The sequence below is a fragment of the Diceros bicornis genome, chromosome 21 (assembly GCF_020826845.1).
Source record: "Diceros bicornis minor isolate mBicDic1 chromosome 21, mDicBic1.mat.cur, whole genome shotgun sequence".
Lineage (NCBI taxonomy): Eukaryota > Metazoa > Chordata > Mammalia > Perissodactyla > Rhinocerotidae > Diceros > Diceros bicornis.
This window is the reverse complement of record NC_080760.1, coordinates 38,882,516-38,909,034: the sequence shown is the minus strand read 5'-3', so window position 1 is coordinate 38,909,034 and position 26,519 is coordinate 38,882,516. Positions and strand designations below refer to the sequence as shown.

General features: G+C 38.3%; 1 protein-coding gene across 4 annotated transcripts; it reads left to right on the top strand.

The window, feature by feature from the left end:
- The first annotated feature begins 3,146 nt into the window (after window positions 1–3,146).
- ZHX1 (zinc fingers and homeoboxes 1) lies at window positions 3,147–25,920 on the top strand. 4 transcript variants are annotated; one of them, XR_009223291.1, is made up of 5 exons: window positions 3,147–3,365; window positions 9,443–9,559; window positions 18,983–21,834; window positions 22,213–22,281; window positions 24,331–25,920. XR_009223291.1 is itself a non-coding variant. In XM_058564891.1 (4 exons), the coding sequence occupies exon 3, from the start codon at window positions 19,210–19,212 to the stop codon at window positions 21,829–21,831; it is 2,622 nt and encodes an 873-aa protein (XP_058420874.1). In that variant the 5' UTR covers window positions 3,147–3,278; window positions 9,443–9,559; window positions 18,983–19,209; the 3' UTR covers window positions 21,832–21,834; window positions 24,331–25,920. The 4 variants fall into 4 exon arrangements, 2 of the variants coding, with proteins under 2 accessions (XP_058420874.1, XP_058420872.1); XR_009223290.1 differs by having other exon boundaries at window positions 22,213–22,310; XM_058564891.1 differs by lacking the exon at window positions 22,213–22,281 and having other exon boundaries at window positions 3,147–3,278.
- Window positions 25,921–26,519: the final 599 nt, after the last annotated feature.

Sequence of the window (26,519 nt, the reverse complement as noted above, 5' to 3'; positions counted from 1 at the left end):
TCGGTGGAAATAGAGTACACACCAATGAATGAACCAACACACTCGATACCATGATTTTTTTTCAGAAAAAGTCTGTCAACATATTACTCCTTGAATAAATCCTGGGAAATCAGTTTTTGCTGTTTTTCTTATTTTGCACGTATAGTCCTATATATATGGTCTTACGCTGGGTACAGAAATAGGGAGGAATGGAGTGGGGAGGGTATTTACCAAGAATATTAACTCATTTCTACTATTGTTATTATCAGTAACATTATTATTTTCACAAAGCAAGCACTCAAAGGAATAGGAAATGACTCGACCCTTAATTGACTTCGAAAGTTTGTTCAGTCTGAACTAGCTTTAGCAGGAACGTTCTTGTTAACCTTCTGAAGTAGCCATTAGAATTGTGGGAGTGTTTCACTAGGGCAAAATTCTCAGATTCACCTCACTATAGTTAAAAGTTTAAAGTGTCTTAGTTTGATGTCTTTTCAGCTGATCTGTTTCACGGTATCATGTTTTTTAGAAAACTTTGTCACAAAGAGTAGAAAAAGGAAAAATAATAACAGAAGGAAACTACTACAGAAAGTTCTGTTGGAAGCCTATTCCTCTTCAGATGACACCAGCGCTTAGAACTTTTGATTCAAAGCTCTTCATTCCCTACAAATATATTTTTTTTCACTGTTCCAAAGGTGGAAGAAGCTCTAAATAGCAAGAGTGCTGTGCTTTTTAAAACCTGCTGGACAACTTCTCATCTCTAACAGTACTGAAATTTTGCCATACCAGACTGTGTATGACAAGCGGCAAAACATATGCATAAAAAAATCTAGATTCTTCTAATTGAGCCAATCCATGGGTAAAAACTTACTTCTGGAGCCACACAGCTGTTGAAATCAGTCATATTTACAATTTTTACAAATGAGTTTATTTTAATAAAAACAAGTTACTCTGTGAGCATGATCTCTAAACAGATTTATGTGGGCTGGCGCAATCTGCTATGCTAAACATATATTCATATTGCTTAGGTCTGCAACCAGCTTTTTTGAGTGTGATAACAGTCTTGCTTTGTACAAGGATACCAAATAATTGGCAGCAATTCAGCCAAGGACACTGGTTCTCAGCACTGTGCTATTGAAATTGTTTTCCTGGACAGAACTGCCCTGCGGGCATGGCCCTAAATTGGGAAGACTCTGGGCTACTGGCATTGGGCAGTGAACCAGGCAGACAGCTTCAAGAGAGAAGGAGGTGACTCTATAAACTGGTGCTAAAGAAGAAGAGGAGGAGGAGGGGGAGGAGGGGTGGGAGAAGAGGAAGGAAGGGAAAAAGGAAGGGAGGGAGGGAGAGAGGAAGGGAGAGGGAGACAGAGGAAGAGAGGCAGAGGGAAGGTGAGATTTATATTCATTAATCCATGCCTTTAAAAGGGTCTCTATGTATATCTCCTTGATCTCTTCTCACCTCTTGTCTTGCTTGACGTTTTTATGCTCATGTTTTTTGCTCGGTTACTAGACTATAATCTCCTTGAAGACAGAAATATTGCCTGACTCAGCTTTGCATCTCCTACAGTGCCTGATATACGCTGGTGCTCAAAAACCTAGTTGCTAAATGCATGAACGAAAGAATGAATTTCTGTATCTGAAGCATTTCCTTTCAAGTCCTAAACCGAGGTTCTCAGTGGGCACAGTACTGCCCCCTAGGGGGCATATTGAAATTTTGTGGGGGCAGTTTTTGTCTTGTATTGTTCTCATATTGGTACTAGAGTATTTATACAGTGAAAAACATTATTTTTACTGATATTAGTATAGTCTTTTAGAATAAACTACTTTCCCTTTTTTCACGTTTATATTATTGACACATTTACATTGGTTTCTTGCAATTGTTTTGTAGATAGTTATCTATGAATTTGATTCCAGGAGAGTAAAGTAGTACTACATTTTTGTTGTAAGTACAGACTGTTGAGTATGGCAGGATTGAGCACCTCTGTTTATAAGATCATTAAGCGTTGCTTGATTCTGCTTCCACAAGTTCTGGGATCCTAAGACGAAACATACAAATAAAAAGAAGCTGGTGTACTTTGATTTCAACAATCAGGTTCTCGCCACAAGCAACTGCGTATTTTAGGGTTGATGTGGCTCGGTGGGGCACGGCTGTCAAAGCGCAGAGGGTGAGTGAGTGGGGCACGCACGCCCAGGCCCCTGACTGCACTGCCCTGCTGTGCAGAGCAGTTCGGATGGTGACTCGTTCCTCTCGGCTTGGGTGTGTACTTTTCTTCATTTAAAAAATGATGTAGGGGGTGGAGGTAAGGGGAGGTGGGGAGTGGCGGTGACGCCTTCCTGTCTTCCCCGAAGCCTGGGTCCATAGCTGGCCGTCTCTGCGAAGCTGGTTCACAGTGAAGCTGTCCGGATTTGAGGACCACGGCTGGAAAAGAAAGCCCTCCAGAAAAGTGACTCGTGACCAGGCAAAGGAGGATTTTCAGAGAGCAGAGGGAGCAGAGGGCGGCTCTGTCTAGCACGGTGGTTCGAAGCGAGGTTGAACTTCTAGTGCCAGCCGGTGGAGCTGCGGCTTGTGGAATCGGGACCGAAGGCAAGAAGAGGCGGGCCGGCGATTGACAGAAGGTGGGGCTTCGAGCTAGAATCGAGACCGGTCTCGGGAAGGCGGGGCTTCCATTGACAGTGGGCGGGGCCTCCGCGGAAAGGAGGCGGGGCTTAGGTAGTACTGCCGCCAGGAGATGGGGCTTAGGATGACGAGAGGCGTTTCTCACCATCCGGCTACAACATTGGGACGGCGGAGCGCCCAGAGGGCGGGGCCACAGCTGGGAGAAGGCGGGGCTGCCCTCTGGATTGACCTGAGTGACGACCAGGCTTCTATTGCTAGCGGGCGGAGCTATCGCCGGCAAGGGGCGGCGCCGCTCCGAGACCTGGAGAAGGCGGGGCTTCTATTGACAGAGGGCGGGGCTTCCGCATACTGGGGCGGGGCTTCTGTTGACAGAGGGGCGGGGCGGCTGCCTCCCTCTCTCCTTGCGCCAATCCAACGGGTAGAGGCCCGGGTCGAACCCTAGGGGAGCAGTAGGGTCCCGGAGCGCAGAGCCCGGCGCGGAGAGGGGTGGGGGCGCGCGGAGGGCGCGCGCGCGGGAGGGCCCCGCCTCGGCCGGCTCTTCCCTCCCCCCCCCACCCCCGGTCGGCCGCTGGGGCGCGCGCCTCGCCTCGCACCCCCACCCCCGACCCTTCAAGCTCCCCGGGGCCCGCCGAGCGGCCGAGGCCGGGTCCCGGCCCGCTGAGCGGTTCCGGGTGTAGGGTTCACAGGTCAGAGTTGACTCCCTGAAAAGTGCAGCCGGTTTGAAATGCAAGATGGCGGCGGTGGGGCGCTGAGAGGCGCGGCGGCCCCTGCAGGTAGCGGCGCGAGTCGGCCCCGCGACGAGCTGGCCGGGGCGCCCCGGGGCTGCGGGTGGGAGCGGGCAGCGCAGAGCCCACGGCCGGCGCGGCGGGCCGGGAAGGAGGGCGGCGCGGGCCGGACGGCGAGGGCAGCGCCGGGGCAGAGACTCCGGGGGCTGGGCGCGCTCGCCGCGGCGGGTGGCGGGGCGGACCGGCGCGGGCCGTCCGAGCGGGAGGGACCGGGCCTGCCTGGGCCAGGGATCGCCGCCGGTGGACGACCCTGCGCCTCCTTCGCGCTTTCGGGGTCTCTGCGGCCGTGGAAGGAGCTGGGGGTGGGCTGTGTAAAGGAGATTTCAGCTCTCCTGTCTCTGAGAGGACTGAGCGACTTGGGACTGTTGGGGGAGTGCAGACTGGTCTCCTGGGGGAGGACGCCTTAGGGATGGAGGACTCCAGCAGTGCTGAGGGTCCAAGGGGAGGTAGCGAGCCCTGCCCTGCGGGGGCGTGTGGCCGCCTGGGGACTGCCTCCCTGAAAGTAAGGAGAGATTCTCTTGCTGGAGCTGGGCGCGCTGGCGTTGTGGTTGGAGCCCCGGGAAACCCTTCGGGGAGAGGCTGTACCCCACTTCGTGGAAGCCTGGGCACACACTTCAGGACCGGGCCATGCCCCCACTTTGGGGCAAGACTCCGAGTTGAGTCCTTAAGAACCATATTACGTTTTGAGGAAGCCCTGGGACTTAGGGAGAAGTTAAAGAGAATGGAAATGTTATCCGGCCCTTTCAGGACGCAGGGAGGCTGACCAGGGACTCCTTCAAGCCTGAGGGCCTAAAGGGAACAGTCTCCTAATCCTTGCGGGGAATGGGGGGCTGGGAAGGAGATGTGAGAGGACAGGGCTCTCATGGCAGGAAAGAGGAGCCCTGGCGGATGCCCTTTGCCTGTAATTTACACCGAAGTTCTGGGTAAAGGGGCTTGAAATTCTTTGTTTCAGCACGTCTCCCCTCTTTGGTAACAGTAAGGAAAGAGCAAAACCCCGGAGAAGGAAAAGCTTCTATTTGATATCCTTAGCTTAGGTTAGAGAAGGATCAAGCTGTGCTCAGGCTTCACTGAGAGACTCGGGGTAGGAGAATTAGGAAGCAGGAAAGGGGATGGATAGAGGAGGAATATGGGGCAGAGGTTGGGCAGAGCGGGAATTCCACAGCGCTTTTCTGTCATTTCACTCCAGCTCTAAAGAAACACGTGAGAAGAGGCTAATCTTTGCGGGGTGGTGGTGGTGGTGGTGGGGGTGGGGGGGGTGGGGGGTGGTGGGGGTGGGGGGGGGGTGGTGGGGGTGGTGGGGGTGGTGGTGGTGGTGGTGGTGTGTGTGTGTGTGTGTGTGTCGTTGGGTGCTGTAAGGAAAGGCTAACTGATAGAGGATTTGTAATGTGATTAGGTTGGGATTCCATGTAATTTGAAAAGAAGAAGCAATTCTCTTGGAGGTTAAGAGGATAGAAGAAAAGGGAAAATCACAGAATTGGGAAATAGAGTGGTTCTCAGGGAGGAAGAAGCCAGCTTTCTCCCAAGAATAGTGACTGTTTGTTGGGTTGAAGTGTATGTTTGTCCGTACCTACAGAAGTGCACCTTCAGATTTGTTGGTATTGGTCATTGTTTCTCAGTCTTTGTCTGAAAGCTTTAGCTTGTGTTATATGGTGCTACATGAATTATCCTTGCTTCTGAAAAATTATCCTGAAAGAGTCGTTTGTTTTTATGCCAACAGTGAGGATGAACAGGAATTGGTTCTAACAGGAATATTGGCCCTAGTCTAGCCATGGATTTTTTATTTCTTAATAGCCATTCTGACTCTTGATTTTAAGCAAAAGAAATGTGAATGCTGCCAAAGACAATAATGCGCTCACAGGATGTAAAAGAAAAAAAGACTTTCATGAATATTTTCTCCTCTTAGTTTTTCTCTCCTTATTCTCTAAGCCTTTTACGGCTAAGCAGACTAATTTTATGCAAAATAAAATGTAAAATCATGGGTCCTTGCAGTATAGAAGTGATAGCATTTCATTTATCAATGTCTTTTTGTAGAAGAACCTTTCAAATGCTTTCCTTAGTGATCAGGATTAAAATGAGAAAAAAAGAATTAAAGTAAGACTTGGGTAATTGATGACAGCTATGATTCATACAGATTTCTTGAACCGTTCTGGTTTTTTTAAAAGAGCTTTAACGTCTTCAATGGAAATGTTTTTAAAAACACATTTCAAGTATAAACTAGTTGAGAGCTGCACATTTGGAACATTATTATACATGTGTGCTGTTCTTTGGTTTTTCCAAAGTGCGTGTAGCTCTAGTTTTATATTCAGTTCTGAACAGATTAGATTGGGTGAACCAGAGTGACATTGATGCCAGATGGTCTGAAAATATGCTACGGCTGCAAACATAACTGTGCCTGTGCTGGGGAACACTCATTAGTAGATAGATGTCTTTCCCTTATAGCGAGCTTATTATTTCACTGGATTTGGAGGACAATTGATGAATGATGTAGCAATTATTTCACCTTGAATGACACTTGTATTATAAGTTCTTCTTTTCAATAAATGTGAATAAAGTTTTACAATTATTTTGTTAATAAACTTAATAGCATAGGTGAGGTAGTTCATTTTGAAGATTTTCTCCCTTTTGTATTATATTTCACATTAAAACTGCAAGGTGATGTTATGATGTATTATACATTTTCTTTCTTGTAATGTTCATTGGGCACAAAAATGTGATATTTGGGACTTAGTTTGCTTTAAGTTATGCCTTTATACTTAAATGGAAGTACTAGTAAAATTACTAAAATGATTACAGATGTAGCTGAGGAAATAACCTTTTTATGTACATTACAGCATTGTGGATTTGGGCTCAAAAGGCTCTACTTATTTGAATATTAACAGTGTTAAAAGTTCAGTGCCTAAACTAGTTTTTAATCTAATATCATATTCAATAAATTCAGGGAAGTGTTTGGGAATATCTATTGCACCATTTATGGTAATAGCCAGTATAGCACATTCACTTTTACATCTAATTTTTTTCTAACTTAAAATCCTTTTAAATCATTCTGTGTAATTTCAAAAGTAATTTAAATTACATTTCTTTGAAGGGAAAAAACTATGATACTAGCCATTGAATAACAGCCCATGTTGCCATAATATTACTGATATATTTTATTGTGTCCTTGTTGCTCTGATATATTTGTAGTAGTGAGTAACCAGATTTACATGACTGAAGCTGCTGATTTAGATTACTAATCAGCATATACATTTGATTTTACATTTTGGAGATCTGTATTTTATACAGTTAATTTTTTAAGTAAATATTTATGTAAATTTTTGTGTAGTTGTCAGATTTTGGTCTTAAAGCATACTTAATCTTTGCAGTTTCTATAATCCATCTTCCATAATGTATTTTAAGAGGTATAAAGATGGTCTTATATACCTTTGGTCTAAACAAATATGATGATATACTTTGGAAAAGAGGTATACATGAGCAGTTTAAGAATGACATTTATTCAAGGGAGTCAAAATCATTTTTTATGCAAGATTTTTGTTTTCAGTTTTTAGATTTAGGTTTTTTAAAAATCATTATCAAAGCTTATCTAAAAAATTGAAACGTTAAAGTGGTAGACATATGATATACATATTTATCATGTTAAATAAAATAACAACTTTCTCATTAAATTTTAGTGATTTCATATTTCCCATAGGATTTCTGACTCCCCTTTTCCCTTTCCTAGAGATCTTTCTTTCTCTTTTTTGGTTGTTGTGAGGAGTGAAAGGAGATAGGAACAGTCTGATATTTCTAAGCACTTCACTCATAATTATGTTTTTCTTCTGTACTAAATCTATTCCCTTTCATGTTACAATATTATCGAAAAGAAGTTTATTAAAACTTTGCCGGGCATGGACTGTACTTGGGAGTGGGGGAATGATGAGAAGAGAACAATTTCTCTTCATTACTGTGATAAGATTATTTATATCAGAGGTTTGTTAGTTCTAAGAAGCACTTCTTAAAATGTGCCATACATTAATGATTCATCTTGAAACTAAGGTCAGAGAAAGTATGTGTATGTTGGGGTGGGGGCTGTGTAAGTTATGATTTATTAATGTCTACCTGTTAAAGCCAATTTGTTCTAGCATTGCTTAAAATGCTCAAAGGTATGAAAGGGAAAGTAAAGCTGATTGTTGTCTGGACTTTTAAAATATTTTATAATGTTTAAACATTTAGCAAATTTAAACAAAGACTTCCTTTGTTGTGTAACCTAAAGTTAATACCTAAATAAAAGTCAGAAAAATCTAATTGTGCACTTACTAAGTGCCAGGAAATATTCCAAACACTTTACATGTGTTATTTCTTTCGATCTTCATAGCAACCCTATTAAGTAGGTACTATCATAGCCCCATTCTACAGATGAGGGGGCTATGGCACAGACAGGCTAAGTCGCTTGTCTGAGGCCACACAGTTAGTAAGTGACAGAGCTGGGATTTGAACCCATTGCAGTCTGCTCCCAAAGCCCAAGCTCTTCATCTTGATTTACAAACCATTTTCTACTGCCAATAGCACTCGTCTGTTTTATTATATAATATATGTGGTTGAGAGGACTTCTTTAATTTTTGAAGTTCAATCTAATCCTAAATTTTAAAAAGATACTTTGAATTAGAGAGAAGTGTTCTAAAGTAATCCCAGTATCCGGAATTGAAATACCGTCAGGCACGTGTGCTTTTCATCCAGAAGTACTGAGGAGCTCTTCCTTGCTCCTCTGGTTGCCGTGTGCCTTTACATGTCTCAGCAGCTTTTCTCAAGAGACGCTTGTTCGGTAAAACATCTTGCAATTACTGTGTGATTTAAGAATGGATTCAAATAGGTTACCAATTTCCTATAATATTAATAATTCATTTTGGAAAATAACCTCCCTCTTTGGCAGCTGTTTCCTGTCTTCTCTTCTAGCCTACATCCTGTAGATGGATGGCTAAGGAGCAGCTGAATGAGGAGACACCAGGAAATGAAATTGTAGAATCCCAGGCTGCAGACCTAACAGGATGCTCCCTGGGCCTACAGGGAAAATGCTCTTTTGCTTTTCTTGAAAAGAGTGTAACTATTAGCCTAAGCTTTAACTTAACCTAGAAGTGTTTTACTAAAGAATTGGTGTGTTTACATTATTTCTTGACTTAAGAAGGCTCTTCATAAACTTGTATGTAATAATAGCAGGAATCGAAGGATAAAGTATTTGAGGGAAACCATCTTCCTTAATATTCATTCACTATAGTTTACAGAGTTTTGGGGCTTAAAGAACAACAAAAATGTTTCAACCCTTTGAAAGCATGATTTACTGTTATTTAGTAAGAGAAGCAAATATAGTTTTTATTAAATTTTCCTGATTGGTTTAACTACTCTGAGTAATATACCACAGTTTGGGACACAAATCTGAATTTTCAGAGAATGATTTTCAGTTCGTTTGATTGTACAATCTAATGCTTCGCGATGTACTGACTGAAAGCCATTTGGTACTAGCTCTCTTGCAAAAACGAAACAAACACCAGTCGTTCTGTTGGATCCTACATGTTTGGGGGTAGAGTAGCACTAGTTTATTTAAGTAATATTGGCTTGTCGCCAGCATTAATAATCCACTCCACTCCAATTAATACATAGTAAATTAGGATACAAATATCAGTAGGTTTATGTGTAAACATATAAACATATACCTCCTCCAACTCTTAGTTAACTAAGTTGTCTTTCATAACTTTTGTGTCCTAATTTTTTTACAATTCCAAATTTCTTAATTTCAGCTTTCATATTATAGCCTGCATATATTTACATTTTGGAAATTTTTATTGAAAATAGTATAGTAGTGACTTGGTTGTTTTATATAATATAAATGGAAGTTTTTCAGGTGTGTTTTTCAATTTTGTGTTTCTTACCAATATTGAATTTGTCATTTACAGATTCTTTTAAAATCTCTATGAGGAAATTAAAAATTTTTTTCAAAATTACATTTATTTTTAAAGAAGCCAAAGCATAAACTTTAAGGTTTTCTAAGACTGAATCATATCTAGAATAATGAAGTGATATTACTTTTTTTGTAGGAGATGGCAGATAGATACTTTGGACCTGTTGGTAATGATGGCCTGAGCTAAACACCTCCTAGGTTGAAGGGACACCCTTCCGTGTCAAAGAACAGAATGCTGAGGAAGCTGTGGCAAGTATGTATTTCATTGTTTTGGTATGGGAAATCTCAGATAATGAATGTGCCAATTTAGATCCCGTGATACTATATTTGGCTAAAGTTTTAAAAACTTTTCTTAAAAAAGCAGCAGATATATTCTTAACACTTTTTTAAGAAATGTACTTTCAAACTTTAAAAATATAGGTGTATTAGCTGCTTTAATTTTAGAGGAAACATCATCATACTTCATAATAAATCTATGCGGTATATTTATAATTGATTTTTCAATTAATATTTGCTGAAATACGCTGTGTGTCAGGCACTGTACCAGGGGCTGTGGTAACTGGTAAACAAGACAAATGGAGGTCATGAGGGCAGAGACCTTTAGTGTGGAGAAATTGATCTAGAAATTTTACTATTTTTTTACCTATATCCAGAAAAATGCTTCAAGACTTACAAGAACAATAAGTTAGAGAAAGACAAATACTGTATGATTTCACTCATATTTGGAAGATAAACACATAGATAAGGAGAATCGATTAGTGGTTACAGAGGAGAAGGGGGCAGTGGGGAAAGTGAAAGGGGTAAAGGGGCACATGTGTATGGTGATGAATAAAAACTGGGCTGTTGGTGTGAACACGATGCAGTCTATACGGAAACTGAAATGTGCTGATGTACACCTGAAATTTACACAATGTTGTAAGGCAATATGACCCCGATAAAATAATTTTTAAAAAAAGACTTATAAGAACAATTCCTGAAAATATATTTTCCATATATAGCCTACTAATAATAGTTAATTATAATTATAAAAAAAGGATATTAATAATTAAATACTTTGATTTAGAGTAAGCATACCAATATTTAAATATTTGAATATATTTCTCCATAATTACTTTTATATTTTATTTACCTGATATAAATTGGCTTTTATAAGAAGCATTAGATTACATACTATACCGTTTGGAATGTTTATACTTTAGTCCAATCGTTATTTTAGATGATTCCAGAAAGTGCTAGGAAAGATTCCATGACCATTATTGTGGTGGTTCACTTTCATTTTTTAAAAATTGATAGAATCCTTACAAGTTGACCTTACCAATACTAATTACTATTATCTTTCAAAGTGTTTTTAGAAATTGGATGATTATATCCTGAGTGAAATAGGTAACAATTACTTTATTTTATAAATGGGGAAGATAATGGACAGATGAATGGTTTTTCAGCCTCAATGATAATCTCACTTGGAATCAAGAATAGCATTCTTGTGTTCGACTGTCTGTGAAAGACGTAACACACCTCCTTGAGAAAAGCAGGGGAAGACTATTTTCAGTAGAAAATTACTTTGTGTCATATAAACTTTAATAACAAAGATAGGAGGTTTCATTATAGTGCTAGTTTATATATCATCTCAGTATGTTACATACATGCCAGCAGAAGATAGAAAGCCAGCGTGGGGCCGGCCCCGTGGCTTGGCGGTTAAGTGCGTGCGTTCCGCTGCTGGTGGCCCGGGGTTGGGATCCCGGGCGCGCACCGACGCACCGCTTGTCCGGCCATGCTGGGGCCGCGTCCCACACACAGCAACTAGAAGGATGTGCAGCTATGACATACAACTATCTACTGGAGCTTTGGGGGGAAAATAAATAAATAAATAAATAATTAAAAAAAAAAAAAAAGAAAGCCAGCATGGTAGTGTCCTAGAGACCTTTCAAAAAGACATTTTACTCTTCATATCTGGGGTCAGAGCCAGGAGAAATCTGTTCAGCTTGTATTCTTCTTTTAATCTTTGGCAGCCTTAAGAATGGCTTTCTCAGGTAGAGAAAAACAGGTAGAGAAGATAGTTTCTAAACCTTTAAGCCTTAATTAGCATTAGCAAAGAGATCTTCTGAAATTAGATTATCTTTGGCCACAGTTTCTTAGATGCTTTCATTTTTATCACGTTCACTCCTGTCTATATTCACCTTAATACATGAATTTTGATTGTCTTGAGACCATTTTGGCAATTTTCTTGAGATTTATCTCTTAAGTAGTGATTCTAGGTTATATAATTTTTTTTTTAATTTTATTTATTTATTTATTTATTCCCCCAAAGCCCCAGTAGATAGTTGTATGTCATAGCTGCACATCCGTCTAGTTGCTGTATGTGGGACGCGGCCTCAGCATGGCCGGAGAAGCGGTGTGTCGGTGCGCCCCCGGGATCTGAACCCTGGCTGCCGGTAGCAGAGCGCGCACACTCAACCGCTAAGCCACGGGGCCGGCCCAAGGTTACAGTAATTTTTAAAAACATTTGTTGTGGGTACAAATTTGGGTTGTCAAATTTCTCATTTAATTTTTTTTTAAGAACTTTACTATTGAATATTTCTAAATATTTTTACATTTTAGCTTTGAAAATGCCTCAAGGGTGTAAAGGTCAAAATGTTTTTTTTTTTAATTAAAAAAAGTATCCTCTTGGACACCTTTTTTTTTTTAACGTGGTAGATATTCTTTGTTTTACTTTGACCCCATTATTCTTTGTTCCTGCTATTATTTCAGGCATTTTGTCATTTTAGTGGATTTGTAGCTCTTAGTTTGAATACAAACACGTAAAAATAAGTGTTTTCAGCTGGCTAAACAGAACTCTGACTCAGAGAGAAGTGAAACTAAACAGAATACAGAGTCCTAAGAATTCTCATTATAGGTATGAACACATATTCCAAAGAATTCTCAGTTTGTATATTTTAGCTACCCTAAATTAAAATTAAATTACAGTTATCTTCTAAATGTTCTTATTTGACCCAGAATTGGTGTAAAAAACAAAGTTTGTTTTTATTCACATAAAATCGTACCAAAATAACATGCTTTTGTGGCTAACCAGGCCAATAAACTTATCTGTTAATTATTTAATTTGAAGTACAAGACAGTCAAAAAAATAGAGGCTCGGAAATTCAGTGTAGTTATGGTTCTGCTTAACTATAAAATTTTTTAGACTTTTTTTGGCACTAAGCATAGAATTTGAAACAATCCACTAACTTTTTATAGTGTATTACATTGAGAACTTATTTTTTATTCTTTTTAAAAATGTAGAACACCATTACAGTATAGTTTTCTCTTGGAACAGAGAAATAATAATTCTAAGTTCAAATTTGCGTTTGCTGTCTTTACAAGAACTATGCCCTTTTCTTCTGAATTTCACTGCAGGACTAATTCTTTGAATGAATTTATCTCCCTGTTTCATTTTTATGTAGTCCACAAATTTAGATATACACTATTCATACATAAAACTGATTTGTTACAGCAGAATTATAGATGTTGGTAAATATTTGTTGCATATTCATTGCTATATTTTAATAAATACAATGTTTTATATTTGAGGATGTTTTAATATTCTAATGACTAAGGTAATTTTATTAGTAAGGATTTGACCATTGAAAGTAATCTACTGTAAAGCAAGCACAGTTGTTTTTTATATCTCCTCTGTAAATGAGTGTTTAATGAAGTAAAATGTATGTTGTAATACACAGTACAGATATAGTTTAAAGATTTTTTTTCAGCAAATATCATTGGGCACTGTGTTGGGTCCTGGGGATATAGTGGAGAGCTAAACAGACATTCTTTCTGACCATATAAGAACTGCTGTTAGAACTACCTCAAATCTTTTGTGTGTGTGTGTGAGGAAGATCAGCCCTGAGCTAACATCTGTCGCCAATCCTCCTCTTTTTGCTGAGGAAGACTGGTCCTGGGCTAACATCCATGCCCATCTTCCTCTACTTTATATGGGACGCCGCCACAGCGTGGCTTGCCAAGCGGTGCGTCGGTGTGCGCCCGGGATCCAAACCCACAAACCCCGGGCCACCGAAGTGGAGTGCCGCACACTCAACTGCCAGGCCACCAGGCTGGCCCCTAGAACTACCTTAAGTTTTTATACCGTGTTCAAATAAATTTTACTTTCATTAAATACTTTTCTGTAGAGAAACTTTGTTGTAATTATTTTGATGAGTTAAGAACCCGTGAATTGATTAACCCGTGAATTTTCTCCCACCCTCAGGAGAAAAGCCAGGATGCAGAGAAAACCGTGGAAATGGGCTTGGCATAGATCCACACCCTGGAGATTATGGGTGCTCTTGAGGGCTCTGAGACCCAGTCTGACTTCTCAGCTCCACAAAATGTCTAGAATACACCTCAATGCTGTACATACTCAGGGATTCCTGCTCCCCGTGAAGAAACCTTTATGTAGCACATGTTTTTGCCTTAAAAATAGAAAGTAAACTTCGTTTCCAGCTTGAGACAAATGACCATAGAAATATTTTAGTGTGTTTGCAATTTTAAGGCCTTGAAGCTATTGTTTGTTGTATTTTATAATAAAGCAATGTTATAACAATACTAAAGAAAACTTTTAAATACCATACCCATAATGTCATGTGAAAATTTCATTTTTTTATATTCTCATCTAGTCTTTGTCCACATGCATACATATTCTCCCAGTTATTTTATAATTAATATGCAAATTTTGCTCTGATATTTAAAAATTTAACAGTAAATGGATATTTTCCATATTTCTTTTTTCTTTCTTTTTTTTAAACAATTGGTTTTCTTTTTTTTTTTTTAACTTTATTTATTCTTTTTCCACCCCAAAGCCCCAGTAGATAGTTGTATGTCATAGTTGCACAGCCTTCTAGTTGCTGTATGTGGGACTCAGCCTCAGCATGGCCGGAGAAGCGGTGTGTCAGTGCGCGCCCGGGATCCGAACCCAGGCCGCCAGCAGCGGAGTGCGCACACTTAACCACTAAGCCGTGGGGCCGGCCCTCCATATTTCTTAATTACTCTTTTGCTTATCATTTTTAATGGCAGTATAACAATTAACTGATTTGATCAGTTATTTTTTTAACATATTTCTCTACTGAAAAGTTAACTGAAAATAGTTTTCAAAAGTAATTATATTTACAGTGCTGGCTGCATTTAGAGCATAATTTTTTCTTTTATTGGCAGACTTCACTTTAATTGTGTTTTAATTGCAAAGCCACCTGGCAACTCAGTTGTGCAACTGAACTCTAACCCCTTTTACAGGTAAATAGTACAAGCTTCCCCAAATCGATTTTGAGCCCTGTTTTTAGTTGACCTTCAAAAAGAGGATGAGAGGCCTGTCAGCTAATAGCAATTTCTGTATGGCAGTTTTCCTGTCCCAGCCCCACTGCACTTTAATGACAAAAGGAGATGAATTGGAACCATAGAAATTCTTATTCTGGATTTTTACCCCTTCTGCTTTTTCATTCAATTTGTGTGCCCTGTCAGCTGATTAAATTGCTTGAGAGAAAGAAAGAGAAAGAGAATAATAGTAAATAAATGGTATTTCTTCATCCTCCAAAAGAATTTTTCGGGGACTGGAAATAACATTAATTAGGCACCTACTATTTATCAGAGTGTGTGAAGCATTTTTATTTGATCAACCTCTAAGGTAGATCCCACTTTTTTTATTTTTCCAGGGCAGCCTTCTCTGCTTCTTTTCTAGAAGCCTCCTGCAATGTGCTCATATAGGTGATACTTCCTCTCTCATTGCATTGATCATAATTATTCTAAGTAATTGTTTACTGCCTGTTGTCCTTACTCGACTGCTAGTACCTGGCAGACTGGAGACAGTCTGTCTTGGTCACCGCTGTATCTTCTAGTGCCTAACTCAGTGCCTGGCGTATGGTTGACATTCAACAAACAGTTGTTGAGTGATTTTTGTTGAATTGAAGAATCTTGGTTTTATAGGTGAGAAAATTGAGGTTGATACTGAGTAACTTTTCCAGTCACCTAACTACTAAGTGACAGAGGAGACTCCAAAACCTGTGGTTTTACCCTATACCACAATGGCTCCGTGAATTTATTCCTCTGGGCCTGGGTTTCTTCCTCCATAAAAATGGGGCAATTGTACTGTCTTTGCTTCCCCCCAAATTGTGACTTTATAATCAGGACCTGAGGGTGCCTTTGTTTGCGCTGTGGTCTACTTTTAGGCTATGTGCATTATAAAATTGAGCCATCGCACCAAATCTTGAGGCTTTTTTAGAAATTCTCAGTCTCCATTTAGAATATGTTAAATAATATACTGACTCTGGTTTTGTTAGCTAAATGTGAGCAAACAGTTTTAGGAGTAAAGAGGCAAGAGTATTTCTCAGGTCTATGTAGTTTTGTATAGAAGTAACCCAAGGTTGAGGCTATCTATAATACCCAAGATAATCAGATTTTTGGTCTTTTGCATTACTGAAGACTTTGAAGTGTCTCTTTTAAGTAGCTTATATATATATTGCCAAGACCAATGCTTTCAAAGGAAAAAGCACAATTGTGCATATACATCATTAGATTGTAATAGTTTGTAAATTTTTATTTTAAACTAAATACTGTATGAATAGTTTGTAAATTTTATGATTTTAGCAAAAAATATTTAAGCTTTTAAAATTTGGTTATATCTGCTTAAATTCTTATGAACTGACCATTCTGAGCTAGTGAGCTATTGGGAAGAGAAATAAAAGTAATAATTTGGTAACATATTCCTATTTTTATGCTAGATAAGAAAAAAGAAGTTTAACTCAAGAAGTAGAGGGCCAGAATAAAAAAGGAAGCTTAGCTCCTCAAGTTTCTGTTCTCTATCTCTTATTAGTACTGGCTTCTCTCTTCTACCGCCGGGTGCCCCAGGCCTGCCTTCTACACTGAAACAGCCTCAGATGACACATTAAATTCTCTTTAGATTAGTTTTCAAATTTCATGGATCAGCAGTGGCAAGCTGAGAAGGATTTCTGATGAAACTGATATATTGACTTGAAAGTGTTTAAGTTTTTAAGGCAAAGCTTTCAAACACATCTCAGAACCCATCAGAGGTGGAAGTAGGGATTGTGGGATCCATAGGATGGGGTCAGGAAGTAGTTTAGCCTCTCTACTTCTCCAGCCAGATAGCTACTCTTTTATCTGTTTTGCACCCGGGCTTCTCATAGAATTTTGTTTGAAGAAAGCACTCCGTTGCTTACAACAAAAAGTTTGAAAACCACCACTTCATGGAAAAGTAAAACCCTTCTATGTTTGAGTTTTGGCTATTAGTATACCCCAATTAAATATAATCTCTCTGAGATTCTAGGAGAATAAGAGTCACAAAATAGTTTACTCCCTGGCCTTTCAGCAGTTCTCCTTCACTTTAAACAATGTGGGAGCTGCTCATTTGTGACTCTGCCACTTACTTAAAGCTATTTGAGGAATTCCCTGTTTCTAATGACAAAAAATGATCAAACAGTTATGCTGACACTTGAACAAAATAGTGGAATCTCCTATTGAACTGAATAGGAGAGACAGCATTAGCTTAGTTTATAATATTTCGTTAAGAAATAGTTTTAAATTTGGGTCATTTCTCTATAATCCTGTAGAAAGCAAAGGAGTTTTATAGAAAAAAAGAATGACACCCTTGAGAGTAGGGATTTGGACTGTTGATACTACTACTATTGACAAGCTGATGCCCTTTATTTTATAATATGGGAAATCAGGAAACAAGGGACATGTAGTCCAGCTTTCCATCTGTTGCTTGGATCCATCAAATGGATATGTAGTATGTATTTGAATAATCCCAGGGAGGAGGATCTTACCACCTTCAAAGGCAGGGCATTCTCTCCTTGGACAGCTCTGTTTCCTAAAAATGTTTCTCCCTTTACTGAGTCCATGTGTCTCCTCACAGATACCTGGTTTTGCTTTATAATCTTTGAAGCAAACTTTTCCTCTTCAGTTCAGCTAGGAGAAGGATTATGCTGGTAAATGAAAATAGTTCTAATTTGTGGTAGAGAATAAGTGAGACCATTTACTCATTTTATTCATTTTCATTGGTTTAGACTTCAGAAGCACACCAGCTTTAACTGATTTCACATCAACATTTTATTTTCAGTATTTTGGGTACAACATTATTAAAATGTATTTGTATGAACATAATTCACTTTTTCTTGATGATTTAAGGTCATTATTATAAATTTCAGCTACTGTTCTCTATGTTGATATCCTCAGGGCAGGTTGAGTTTTGTAGAACTGTTTTTCTGTTCATTCTAGTTCAGGTTAATAAACATTTAGTGAGTCCCTACTTCCAGGCTTCTTGTATGCAAAGGGGATACAGAAATGAATGAGAAGTCAGCCAGAATAGCTCAGCTGGGAGAGTGTTAGACTGAAGATATAAAGATTCTTCATTCAATCCAGAGTTTCAGGAGCTTTGTTATATCTCAATAAAGCTATTACTTAAAAAAAAAAAAAAGATTACCATCAACTATGAAGTCTTATTTAACATATTTTTTATTAAACAGTTAATAGTCTGTGTATTTCCAGTTTATAACTATATGTATAAATATTTTCCTATGTATTCACCAATCTTATTAATAAACAGGTAGAATTATTAAAAAAAAAAAAGGAGAAGAAAAAGAATGAGGCACATACCTATAATAAGGAGACCGGGGGTGTGGATAGGTTGTGGGACAGAAATGCAACGTTCCTCTGCTACAGTATATGGGGGTGCTAGGCTAGAAAATAAATCGGGGAAGAGGTTGGGCCAAGTTAAAGGGAGAAGGTGATCTATAGGGCAGACAGATCATCACACCCAGTGCACAAACAAGTGCCCGGCATAAGGTACAGCATCCGTTGAGTGTCCCTAGAACAGCAGTGTTTCTACTGAGCCAAAAGCCTAAGGAAAGAGGAGTTGGGAGAGAGATGGCAGGAAGGTGAGGTCTGGGCCAGGTTGTGAAGGGAGCTACATATCCCTTAAGGTGTTTGGACTTTATTCTTTCAGCATTGGGGACCCATGATAAACTTTAAGTCAGGAGATTGATATAATTAGATATATTTTACCAGTTCTGGTAGCACTGTGGAGAATGATTAAGAATAATGTTTCTGAAACTTGGATCATTCACATTGCATCTTTGCTGCTTTTGCCGTACTTGGGCATGCTTTTGGGATGGTGAGACAGACCAGTAGGAAGAAGAGGGCATAACTGATGGATTGAATTTCTTATACACTTAATAGCCATAGTTTCTGAGTATATGTGACTGCTTTTTATAGTTTTAAAGTTCCTCCCTTGTTAACAGATTATCATGTCACATTGATAATAGTGTGTTTGCCAAAGCAGACTCTTTCTCCTACTTCCCTTCCAATATATAGCTGGCTGAAAATCCAAATCAACAAGCCTGAGGGCTGACCCATGAGTACAGTACATGACCTTTAGTGAATTGGCTTGGAGACATCTATTTTGATCCTAAGAGGACTTTTTTCCTGGTTCTTGTCTTATTCTGGATCTTTTTTTGTGTGTGAGGAAGATCGGCCCTGAGCTAACATCTGCCAATCCTCCTTTTTTGCTAGAGGAGGGCCGGCCCTAGATCTTTATAACTGAGCTGTCCGACAACTTCATATAAGAGAAATACAACTGTAATTTGTTTAAAAGATCATAATCACTCATTTTAACATATTTTTTAAATTTATTTTAATGTAGGTGATTGGCGTTGTGATTCAAAAATTCCAGCAGTTCAGCAGTATTCTATCTGCCAACAATAAGCTCTTCACTTGATTGCACCATGAAAAAGCTGCTAATGAGACTGCGGAGCAGAAAAATGGACCCGAAGAACCAAAAGCCGTTGTTGTCAAATGAAGAATACTGAACGGTTTTAAGCCTCAATGCTTTTTAATAATCACCACTGAGATTTTCCCCGCAACATCAGAATGGCAAGCAGGCGAAAATCAACAACACCCTGCATGGTCCTTACCAGTGAACAAGATCCAGACCTCGAGCTGATATCAGATGTGGATGAAGGTCCTCCTGTACTTACACCCGTAGAAAATACCCGAGCAGAGAGTATCTCAAGTGATGAAGAAGTTCATGAATCTGTGGATTCTGACAATCAGCAAAATAAAAAAGTTGAAGGTGGCTATGAATGTAAATATTGTACTTTTGCAACTCCAGATCTAAATATGTTTACTTTTCATGTGGATTCAGAACATCCCAATGTAGTGCTAAATTCATCCTATGTTTGTGTTGAATGCAATTTTCTTACCAAAAGGTATGATGCACTTTCTGAGCATAATCTGAAATACCACCCAGGAGAAGAGAATTTTAAGTTGACTATGGTGAAACGAAATAACCAGACAATCTTTGAACAAACAATAAATGATCTGACTTTTGATGGTAGTTTTGTTAAAGAGGAGAATTCAGAGCAAGCGGAATCGACAGAAGTTTCTTCTTCGGGAATATCTATCAGTAAAACTCCTATCATGAAAATGATGAAAAATAAGGTGGAGAACAAACGGATGACAGTTCATCATAACTCAGTTGAGGATGTCCCTGAAGAGAAAGAGAATGAAATCAAACCAGACTGTGAAGAAACTGTGGAAAATCCAAGTTCTTCAGCTTCTGAATCAACTACAAGTACTTCCATTGTAAACAGAATACATCCAAATACTGCCAGCACAGGAGTGACCCCAGCAGCGGTTCTTCCTGGGTTAGCACAGGTGATAACCGCTGTGTCAGCTCAGCAGAATTCCAGTTTGATTCCCAAAGTGTTAATCCCCGTTAATAGCATTCCTACCTACAATGCTGCATTGGATAACAATCCCCTTTTGCTTAACACCTACAACAAATTCCCTTATCCAACAATGTCAGAAATTACAGTTCTTTCTGCTCAAGCGAAATATACAGAGGAACAGATCAAAATATGGTTTTCAGCCCAACGTTTAAAACATGGTGTTAGCTGGACTCCCGAGGAAGTAGAGGAGGCAAGAAGAAAACAATTCAACGGAACAGTACACACTGTACCTCAGACCATAACTGTTATTCCTACACACATTTCCACGGGGAGTAATGGTTTACCATCCATTTTACAGACATGCCAAATAGTTGGTCAGCCAGGTCTGGTGCTTACACAAGTAGCTGGAACAAACACTTTGCCAGTAACAGCACCGATAGCCCTGACAGTGGCAGGGGTTCCAAGTCAAACTAATGTACAGAAAAGTCAGGTCCCTGCTGCTCAGCCTGTTGCAGAGACAAAGCCAGCAACAGCAGCAGTTCCAACTTCCCAGCTTGTCAAACACGAAACCGCGCTGGCAAACCCTGATTCATTTGGCATTCGGGCAAAAAAGACTAAAGAGCAACTGGCAGAACTAAAAGTTAGCTACCTTAAAAATCAGTTTCCCCACGATTCAGAAATTATCAGACTTATGAAAATCACAGGCCTGACTAAAGGAGAGATTAAAAAATGGTTTAGTGACACAAGGTACAACCAGAGAAATTCAAAGAGTAATCAGTGCTTACATCTCAACAATGATTCCTCCACCACCATTATTATAGACTCCAGTGATGAAACCGCGGAATCCCCAGCTGTTGTTACTTCACAGCATAAACAATCCTGGAATCCTTTTCCCGACTTTACTCCCCAAAAGTTTAAAGAGAAGACTGCAGAGCAACTTCGTGCCCTTCAGGCAAGTTTTCTCAACAGCTCTGTACTTACAGATGAAGAATTAAATAGATTAAGAGCGCAAACCAAACTTACCAGAAGGGAAATTGATGCCTGGTTTACAGAAAAGAAGAAATCAAAAGCTTTAAAGGAAGAGAAAATGGAAATAGATGAAAGTAACGCAGGTAGTTCCAAAGAAGAAGCTGGAGAAGCTTCTCCCGGAGATGAATCTGGTGCACCTAAGTCAGGGAGTACAGGCAAGATATGTAAAAAAACACCCGAGCAGTTGCACATGCTTAAAAGCGCATTTGTCCGAACACAGTGGCCGTCACCAGAAGAGTATGACAGGCTGGCTGAAGAAAGTGGGCTTGCTAGAACGGACATAGTTAGCTGGTTTGGGGACACCCGTTATGCTTGGAAAAATGGAAACTTAAAATGGTACTACTATTATCAAAGTGCCAACTCGAGTAGTATGAATGGTCTGTCTTCCCTTAGGAGAAGGGGGAGAGGGAGACCCAAAGGAAGGGGCAGAGGAAGACCTCGCGGGCGGCCCAGAGGAAGCAAGAGACTGAACAACTGGGACAGGGGGCCGTCACTCATCAAATTTAAAACTGGAACTGCAATACTTAAGGATTATTACCTGAAGCACAAATTTCTCAATGAACAAGACCTTGATGAACTTGTTAACAGATCACATATGGGTTATGAGCAGGTCAGAGAGTGGTTTGCAGAAAGACAGAGAAGATCAGAGTTAGGTTTAGAATTATTTGAGGAAAATGAGGAGGAAGATGAAGTTATTGATGATCAGGAAGAGGATGAAGAAGAAACAGATGACAGTGACACTTGGGAACCCCCACGACATGTGAAGCGGAAGCTTTCTAAATCAGATGACTGAAATGTAAGTTTTTGATCTGAGTGTGTAGTCATCAACCACATACACTTATAACAGTCACCTCTAACTGTCATCTTTACTTTCGATAGTTTTTTTCTAAAATAGTTTTTCTTTTACCTAACAAGAGGGTTAGGTGCCATGAGCATAGCCAAGAGGTATGTGATTATCATGTGTAGTCTGATTAATATGATCATTATGTTTATTATGTAGAGTTTAATATTGCTTTATTTTTTATTTGAAATTTTTTTTTTACTTTAAGGGAAAGTTACCCATTCTCTAAGAAGGGAGACTGGTGGGTGGCGGGGATTCACAAATACTAAAGATAACTAAAATGTATTTCTTCACTGCTGCTTCACTAAAGCTTCATTTTTTTGCCTATTTAAGGAAAGAATTCAAAAGCAAAAACTAAAAATGAAGGGCAAAAGTATACCGAAGGAGAGACTTACCACAGGGGTGAGGATTGCTCAGTTTTAGGAAACTAGGTGAAAATGGGTATCTTTTTTTATTCATTGTATTGCCCCCAAAACTACTAGATTTTTAACTAGAGTTTAAAATGCTTTATGTATTAAAATTATTCAATATTTTTTCTATTAAAAGCCAAAGTTCTGTTTTAAGCTTATATATAAATTTGTGTTTGCTTAGGTGGCATCTGTTTTTGGAAACTGTGATATAAATTATTTCTGTGTTAGAGATCAAAAGGTAAATAACAGATTTGATAGTAAATTAACTCAACCGCCTGAAATGTCTTTTCATTCTTTGATATAAAACAAACCTGCTACCAGCAGAAACACTGTATTTAGTTGAAAATATATCTCTGTAGTCATAAAAGTGCAAGTAAATATGCTTTAAATTTGACAGGTTTGGCATGTTCCTTAAGCCTTAATTCTTTTATAGATTGGATTAATTAAAATTTCACTGTAGTTGCAAATCAGATACCTGATTTGGAGTTAGGACTTCAGTTCTTAATACTTTTGGAATTCAATAGCATAGTTCTTTTCTTTTCTGCTGTTTGGAGTGTTCCAGGATAAAACTATACTTTTTTTGAAAACAATGTAATTGTGTCATGAAATGTTTGTATATGTCTATCAGTAGTCCAGAAGCATCCTGTTCTCAGAAGTTACTGCAGTGTTCTCAAACAGTAAGAGAGGAAAGGAGGCATAGATCCTCCTTATCATATGAGCATATTTACTTATTTCCGTAGCTTTTTGCATCCCCAACCCCATCCTCTACTTTTATGCTTTCTTATTCTGTGCAGTATTCCCCCATGTCTTCCTCCCTGGTTTTATTTATTTTGTTTTAACAATTATTTATAGAGAGCTTAATATGTACCAGGCACTATTCTTATTGCTTAGCAGTCCTTTTCCAGGTTTTCTTTTCGTTAACAACTTTTTTCAGGCTGAAAAGCAGATGAAACTAAAAATGCACCTATTTTAGAATAAATCTCATTCCAGGTTATAGAGTATAACGTCTAATTGTAAGTGGTAAGTAGTTAAACAGTTGTGTACAGCTTTATTCTGAAGCGCAGCCCTCCATTTCCTGATGTCAGAAATCTTCAGGACAGGCTTTCTTCTGACCCAGATGCATAAAATATTTTTAACAGGCATTTTTTTTATTGCTAAACACAAGAATGCGCACTCAGCCAAGATTAAATCAACAAATTTGTTGCTGCAATGAATTATTGTTGTTGTCATTGTAGTAATCTCTGCAGTGATTTTGTGGGGAACTGCAGTCTTCTAAAAATAATGTGAACTTTTTTGTACAGTTTAGTTTGATCTTTCTTTAAGTTTGTGTGGGTAATTCTTATAGATTAATACTCTAATGGATACTATGGTCAGAAAACTCACATAAAGCCACAGTTACCAAAAAATAGTATCATATGTGTTATACATGCATTTTTGTGGTATGTATATAGGCATGCCTTACTTTTAAAATATGTAAAAGTCTAAAATAATAAAACACAATTAGCAAATTATCATTGGATTAACAAAATAATTTTTCATGTTATAAAAGGATTCACTGTACGTTTCCTCTAAGTAGTTACTTCTCCGTTTAAATATGGTTCCATTTACAAAAAAGAAAGTAACCAAAACGTTTCTAAAATAGTTATTGCAAAAAGTGAGATACATATATATCTTTTGCACAAGTCAGCCTTATATATAAATAGAAAAAAATACAAGAGTCTTTAGATTTCATAGTCTGTTTATTACAAATACTGACAATGAAATATATACTTCCTACTAATAATTTTTTATAAATTATTACATATAGGTGAAAAATGTCTATCAGCAAATCTGGTATACGCAGAACAGATACATAGGACTCGTACACAAAATCTAGTGCATTATGTAAGATGTATGTGGCAAGTGATCTCGGTATTAATAAGCAAATACAGAAGATGTATTTTCATGGCTAATTCATATCATTTTTCTTTCTAAAAGTGGTAAACATTAAAATATGGTTTTCTTTAAAATTTTAGTTCTTTATTATGTTTTTCTTTTATAGCTGCCTAAAACGTTGGAGGAGAATCAATTCTTCAACTCCAGATGTCTGATTTACTGTGAATGGGCCCAATCTTTGATGACACTGAAAATGTTTTGGGGCATACACATTCTCAAAAAATAGGATCCAATACCCAAAAGAAATGGAACTTAATGTTGTGCCAAAGTTAAACTGCTGCAGTTGGTGGAAGTTCTGCAATGTAAATAGAACACTAATTAAAAAACAACTTGTAAAAATTCGAATTTTAATACAGTACATTTTTATTCTGATATGATGCAGACATTCTGATTCTTAGACTTTCTGAGGGGATTTAATGACCACTAGATCTTGTCCTCATATTTTGTCCAGCTTGAAACTGTATGTCTGGTAAGATGGGCCTTATTGCCTGTATTCTTTGATATGTGATTAAGCTTATAGCTTTGAGTGACCAAACATTTTACAGAGTAAAAATTGTCAGAAACAGGAAAAAGAAAAACCTGATTTGTTTCTATGTCTTATTTATCAGGCCCTGCACTAAGATTAAAAGTTGTGCATGGGCTCATACAATTTCAGTGTAAGTGAAAAAAAAGCCTATTGACACATGTTGGAACAATAAGATTTTGCGGTATCATTGGCCCTTAAAGAGTGAATCTTTACTGAACACGTTCATGGATACCACTATTACACTTGTAATAATTCTGTTACTTTTTTTCATTAGAAGCTAAATTTGCTTTTTATTAAACTGAAGATAATCAGTACTGAAGAAGGAAAAGAAACTGGCATAAGAATTTGGATAGGGTGAAACTCTGAAATAAATATTGTACCAAAAATGTGAAAAGAATCATGTAGTAAATATATACTTAGTGTTTTCTTACAATCATATGGAAATGTTTGTACAGGTGTCAGATCAGAATTTTTAAGAATTATCTTTTGGTGAAATTCTACTTTAACAATTTCAGTGAATAGAGAAAAAATTCTGAACTGATCATAATGAGTTAAAAGTTAGCTTTTCACTTATGAATCATGGAAGTGTTAACTGTTAACTCTTGCCGTTTCCGGAGACTGAAAGTTCATCCTAACTTATAAACTTTGTAAAGATCGGTGCTGTTCATTCGTGTTGAGAAGGACCCTTTCTTTTGTGACTCTAGGACCATTTTTCCATATGTGCTTTCTTCATAGAAGAAATGTTCAGTTTAATTAGCTTTGGGTTTTAAAACGTTTTTCTGAATGACCAGAAGTAGTGGGCTCGGCCAGTTTGTTCTATCTAATTTAATGAATAATAAACATTAAGCTCTTGTTTTTACCTACATGTTTGTCGGTAATGAAAATGTTATGAAGAAGCCTTGAATATGCATGCTGCTTTCATTTTTATAAACTTTTTATTTTTTAACTATAGCTTTATTAGCAATTCCAAAATGCTGCAATGTAGCTGATTTCTTCACTCAGACAGCTGGCTTTGTGGGTGGCTTTTTCATACTACTGTTAACTTTTTTTAAACGAAGCAATGTAAAGACTAACAATTTAATGCACTAAACTGTTCTTTCTTTTACACGTTTAAAAACTTCTTAAAGCACTCTGTATTATAATGATTAAATTGCTCCCTTTTTTAAACCATTGCTAATGTGGTCTGAGTTTTGTTTGACAATAATTTTAATGTTTTCAAAATTTGAAATGTCAAGTATTGGAAATGAAGCCTTTGAATATATTTATATTATGTTTCCCTTGCAATATGTTAACTTTGTATAGCTGTAAATAACTATTATTAGCAATTTTTCCCCATCTTTTTTATAGGCTTGGCACTTAATTCTGCTCTGATGTTGGTTAGCTTTTAAATATATTTATTTGACAGAGCAAAAGAGCCCTCCTTTCCTGGTTGATTGTGTCCTTGAATACAAAATAAAAGTTAGCAGTGATTAGTAGTTTTCAGTGATTTTTTTTTTCCGTGTTATTAACCAAGTTTTTAAAAAATTGTGGTAAAATATACATAACAAAATTGGCCATTATATCCGTTTTTAAGTGTACAATTCAATGGCATTAATTATATTCACAATGTTGGGCAACTGTCACCATTTCCAAAACTTTTTCATCATCCCAAACAGAAACTCTGTAACCATTAAGCAATAACTCCCCGTTCCCCCCCCCCCCCCAGCCCCTGGTAACCTTTAATCTACTTTCTGTTTCTATGAATTTGCCTATCCTTGATATTTCAAATA